Genomic DNA, 5,717 nt, shown 5'->3' on the forward strand with positions numbered 1-5,717 from the left:
ATTCACATGGAACCTCCTGTGCTCCAGTTTGCACCCACTGCCCCTTGTCCTATCACTGGTCATCACTGAAAAAAGCTTAACTCCATCTTCCTGACACTCACCCTTTACATATTTGTGACCACTGATGAGGTCACCCCTCAGTCTCCTCTTCTCCAAGCTCAAAAGACCCAGCTCCCTCAGCCTTTCCTCATCAGGGAGATGTTCTACTCCCTTAATCATCTTTGTGGCTCTGCCCTGGACTCTTTCCAGCAGTTCCCTGTCCTTCTGGAACTGAGGGGCCCAGAACTGGACACAATATTCCAGATGTGGCCTCACCAAGGCAGAATAGAGGGGGAGGAGAACCTCTCTTGACCTACTAACCACCCCCTTTCTAATGCACCCCAGGATGCCATTGGCCTTCTTGGCCACAAGGGCACATTGCTGGCTCATGGGCATCCTCCTGCCCACCAGGACCCCCAGGTCCCTTTCTCCTACCCTGCTCTCTAGCAGCTCAGCCCCCAACCTGGACTGGTCCATGGGGTTGTTCTTCCCCAGATGCAAGACTCTACACTTGCCCTTGTTGAATTTCATCAAGTTTCTCGCCGCTCAACTCTCCAGTTCTTTTAACTATTCATCCTCCACCAACACGAAATACACAGTGTATAAAAACCCCATCACTGCCCCACCATGAGACAGCGTTTCCCTCTGTACTCACCTTGCAGCCGCAGCCCATCTGATATCTCTGATTGAGGCTCTTCTTTTGAGACAAGGATAAATCATCCCATGGTTCAATGTAGTTGCATAAATGGATGTGAACTTTACCATCACTTAAGATTTGGCCTACAGCATGGAAAATAAGAAAAATAAGGCAAGCAAATAAAACTGTTTTCTAAATAGCAAGAATATTTGAATTGTCCTAGATGAGTCACGTTTCACACTCTTTTCAAGAAGGGTAAATTGTAACTGAGAGAACTATTCTGCTGATTGCAAGCTGGATAAATGCTAAAGACTGGAGAAGGGTATTTTTCAGAAGGTATTGATAATCTGCCAGCAAGGCTTGGATACAAATGCAATAGGATCTTAAACTAGATTTCAGGACTCTGGAAAAATCTGTAATTGCTTAGAGCCCCATATCTGCACACACGGAGGCAGGTGGTGTGTCATTAAATATGTTTGCCTTCCTGGGAAAATCAGCACTGCTGGGTTTCAATACTAATGACATACTTCCTATTTACTAATTATATGGCTACTGACTGCAACTTCCTTTGAAGCTGCTTTAAGATCGTTGGGTGGAGGATGGAGAACACGTAATATCAGGGTATAATTACAGCTTTACACAGCTTGTACATTGCATTGTGTTTGTATCATTTAGTACACTTGTTTAACAAAGGTTGGCATATTTGTGCAAAGTCAATTTTAAGCAGTTACTTTTGGTTTTGTAGGTACATTAGTTTTGTGACGTTTTTTACCTGTCAAAAGATACTGTTTTTTGTTGTTAGCATCTAGCTTCACTCCACAGAGTGACGAATCAAAGGGGGTGTAGACATACTGGACATCCTTGACCTTTTCAAATCCTTTAAACATCTGAAAGTTATCAGAAACAGAAAGTCAGTAGTGGCAAACGATCATGAAAAAACAGTTGCAAGTGACAGCTGAAAGAAGTATATGGTGCATCTCTTTAAAAAAGGCTCTGTAGTCTGAACTTAATATGAGAAAATGCCAAAAAAGAGATCCTTTCCATCATTTTTATAAGGAAATCAGGTCTCTCTCTCTTTTTCTTTTTTTTTTTTTTTTTTTTTTTTAATTATAGGTTTTAAACTGTGTTTTTTCAGTGGTTTTAATAAAGCTCTTTAAAGCTTTCTCTTCAAGTTATATTCAACTGGCATCTTCCATCTAAGGGCTGATGCAGACCCACCATTCACCTCATCACTGAAAGAGGCAGAAATTTCTTCATAAATTAATGTGGGAAATTTGATCTCGAGGAGTGTAAGGGTGTGTATCTTCAAGGGCATGAAGTGTGCTGAGCATTGTTCTTGTATTCTCTCACTAAAGCAAGCTGCTTTTCCACATCTAGAGTTTTGCCCAGTGCAACTTTCTCCAATAAATGTTGGGAATGGGATCCAGCTCTCAGAACAAGAGGCTGCAGCCCTGACAAGGGTGGGTGGAGGCCCAAAGCCTGAGCAGCCTTCAGATGGGCTGCTTCCAGCTATGAAAATGATGCTTAAAGCAAGCTATTGACAGATCAAACCAAGGAACTGTGAGATGCTGGTGAACCTCAGGATGCCTGTCATCACCTAGTATGACATAACCAAACCCTGGCTCCCCGGGGCCCTGCTCAGGGATGTGGTGCTGCGTGCTGACAGCTGTGGGACAGCATGGGGCTCACAGCTCCCCAGGGTGGGCTCTCCCTGCTCCAGCTGGCCTCACTGAAATGTGTGTTCATGTCACTTGAGTCCTCTCAGGAGATTTAAATAGTACAGGGCACTAGAAAATTCACTGTAATATGGTGATTTTTCTGAGGCCTTGTTTATTGAATAAAAAAAGCCAAAGGTGTTGTCATCAGGCTTCTGGTCCAAAAATATTAGATGTGAATTTGAAATACTTAGTAGAAGAAACAAACACACCAAGCCTAAACCAAATCAGTATCCTGCATAAAGCAGCAGTGGAAATAATAGAAAATCTGTATAATGACGATGAACATGTGTCTAATTTTCTTAGATAAAAGCAACCTTGTGTGTCTGGCCACTCTGGAAGTTGTAAGATGGAGGCAGAGCAGGCTGTCCGTGTATTGCAGAGGATCTGCCTGGTTGCTGACCCAGCACCTCAGTTGGGGCCTTCCTTGCTCCTACTATGAGCCATTTGATTTCCTGATGTCTTTGGAACCTGGATCCTTGGCTGCTGGTACCCTCAGCTCTGCCTTACCCAGGGTGTGGGTACCAGACACAGTAACAACATGACCTATTGAGCATCCTCTGTCTGGAGTTCTCCCCACAGTCAGAAACCTCTGATTTGGCCACAATGTAGAGTAGGGTACAACTTTCCTTTTAATGTCTCCTCACTTTATATAAATTAACTTAAGAGGCATCATACAGGCAATACAAACGGATTTAGCTACTCAAAAATAGATTAATATTCACAGCAACTTATAATGGTGATCTAGTTAATATTTAAATGAGTGTGGTGTTTGTTTTGGGGGGATTTTCTTGTTTGGTTGGTTGAAGATTTTTTTAAATTACAGCTCTGGCCTACCTCTGGTTTTGACCTGTTAATCTGTATCTGTTAAATTATTTGTAAAGATTGTAACATTCTGTTTAATTCAGTAAATCATATTTTATCTTCTCAATCATATTCTTTCCTCTGCTAGAAGTGTTCATACTATCTCTGTGAAGGGATAAGATGGCTGGATCAAATTCCCCAGATTTACATTTGGGGTTCTGGTAGAGCTTTACTGAGGTAGGAAAATAGGGTGAGGATTTGGGAGAACAGAGAGGTGTGAGACTGTTACTAAAGTCTGTTCACTGTCCCTGTCTTGCTGAGAAAAATAACCAAGGATCAGAGAGTACATGGCTGTTGCTATAAGACTTTAAAATACTTTCTTTTAAGACTGTCTGTAATACTTTCAGTGTCTTAGGCATGTTCCTGTTCTAATAATGACACTCTTCCATCTTTCATGTTGTCTCAGCCTTTTCAACTGTGTCATGGCTTCTCTTCTTAGCTTTATGTAGTGACTGATACTTGGCTTTAAAACTGCATGTGTCATTCCAAGTGTAGGTACCATTGTGTTTAGCTCAAACACCTCCTCTTCTGCCCACTATGAGGAGACCTCACCCTCCTTTAAAAGAAGTCTCATATTTTCAGTGGGTTTCCATCCAGGCAGCTTGTGTGGAAAGTACTTGACAATTTTGCTTATACTAGTTTAATTTGGTAAAATGTGTGGAGGTCACATATGACAGTAATAACTTGGGCCTTATATTCCTACTCTGATAATGTTGAACAAAGTGTCACAAAATGGCACTCTTAATATTTAGATGGCTTCTCAGAGTAAGTGTGATGACCAAGTCAATAACAATAATACTATGAAGATAAATACTCAATTGCATATCAATCATGTATTTTCTTCTGTCCTTAGTATCTCACTGTAAATATTACAATAAAAGAAAAAATAGATGGCTTCTTAACAGGCCATATATATAGAAAATGAACAAATGCCATCATGATTCAGTTTTTCTAATTTCTGAAAATGAAAAACAAAGTCATATATAATATTTCTGTCCAAAAATACCAATGTTTTAATACTGCATTGAATTAAAAAGAACAGAAATCTAGTTTTTGTGACAGGTGTAGTATAAACCAGTCACACTAATGTTACATGTACAAGAGAGACAGAAGCATTTGGCTGAATTTACAGGTGTAGTAAAGTGTAGGGTCTATGTTCCTTTTCCTAGAAGGGAGAAGAATTGCTGAGGAGAGTGTGAATGTGTGTGTGGCCTCAAAAACATCAAAACTGAGTTGAAAATAATGTTTTAGCTAGGTAGGTCATACAGCTGCAAAGAGGTATTAAGGAGTTAGTTCTTACTTTCCATGTTATATAAAGTGAATTCTTAGCATATCCCCCAACCCTGGAAGTGTTTATGCCCAGGGTTGGCTGGAAACATGTGCTCAGGGCCACCTGATATCACAAGGACCATTCAGTGGATCATCACTTCAGGTCATTATGGTTACAGGGTGGGCAATCAGGCTGCAAGCACACCAGAGCAGAAAGACTGTAATAGCAACAAGAGAGGATTCTACCACTGGACATATAGTTATGATTTAGATGCTTTTAAATGTTATCATCTGAGGGAGAGGGTAGGAAATAGTGTCACCAGTTTATTGCTCTGATCAGCCAAGTTTTTGAGGAAACTGAGATACACAAGGAGGACCCAGGTCTGTGAGGCTGAGAGTGAAGACCTCTGACAAGCTTTTTCTGTCATGTTAATCTATGAATTGCCCCACTCCTCCGGGGTACTGTACGTTATTTTAACTGCTTACTTTACACTTACCCAATGTTTACAAGCAGGAGCAATTTAAAATTCCTTACTCTACTTCTGTAACTTGATGCAGACTTTACAGTGCAATCCATAACACTTTCCTATTAAGCTTCTGTTAATTTAAAAGTGAGTATTGCTCAGTAATTTTTCAGTATCCCCAGTCCTGTTTAGTTTTTGCTCGTCTGCCACCTCTGCATGATATGCTTAGAATGTAACAGGTTACATCACTCTTTGGCAGTTCCTGCACAATCTCCCAGCAGCAGACTGAGTTGCTGTGTGGCTTTACTTCAGTGCCACGCTGAGGTTATGAGCCATCCCACACCAGAGTTGCACTTCACAGAAGCTCCTGTTCACTCGCCCACTCTGTGTTGCAGAGATTTCAAACAAAAATTCTTTCACTGGGTCTGTTAGAGCTGTGGAGCTGGGAGCTGGGTCCCAGCACAGCTGAGCAGCTGTGTGCCAGTGGGGGAGTCTCCGCTCAGCTCCTGCCTCCTCTTAACTCTCTTCTGGGCAGGAGAAAGAATTTGAAGGGTGGGACTATTATGACCCATTTGTCTTTAGTCTACCTTGTATGTAATAATGTAGAGCATAATTTATTAGCATGTAAACCTTTCTGGTATGGCCAGTCATAGAATCATGGAATCATTAAGGTTGGAAGGGACCTTAAAGATCATCAAGTTCCAACCCCCCTGCCATGAGCAGGGAACC

General features: G+C 41.4%; 2 protein-coding genes across 2 annotated transcripts in view; one reads left to right on the top strand and one right to left on the bottom strand.

Annotated features, from left to right (window-relative positions):
* SYN2 (synapsin II) overlaps positions 1-5,717 on the top strand; it is a 140,022-nt gene that overhangs the window by 52,319 nt on the left and 81,986 nt on the right. The window lies entirely within an intron of this gene.
* Positions 1-5,717, bottom strand: part of TIMP4 (TIMP metallopeptidase inhibitor 4) — a 25,984-nt gene that overhangs the window by 713 nt on the left and 19,554 nt on the right. The window contains exons 3-4 of the mRNA XM_010008851.1: positions 1,449-1,563; positions 695-819 (exon numbers count right to left, since the gene is read on the bottom strand). Of these exons, the coding sequence (XP_010007153.1) occupies positions 695-819; positions 1,449-1,563 (240 nt within the window). The remainder of the gene's footprint in view (positions 1-694; positions 820-1,448; positions 1,564-5,717) is intronic.

Source organism: Chaetura pelagica, unplaced genomic scaffold (assembly GCF_000747805.2).
Source record: "Chaetura pelagica isolate M959 unplaced genomic scaffold, ChaPel_1.0 scaffold52, whole genome shotgun sequence".
Classification (NCBI taxonomy): Eukaryota; Metazoa; Chordata; class Aves; order Apodiformes; family Apodidae; genus Chaetura; species Chaetura pelagica.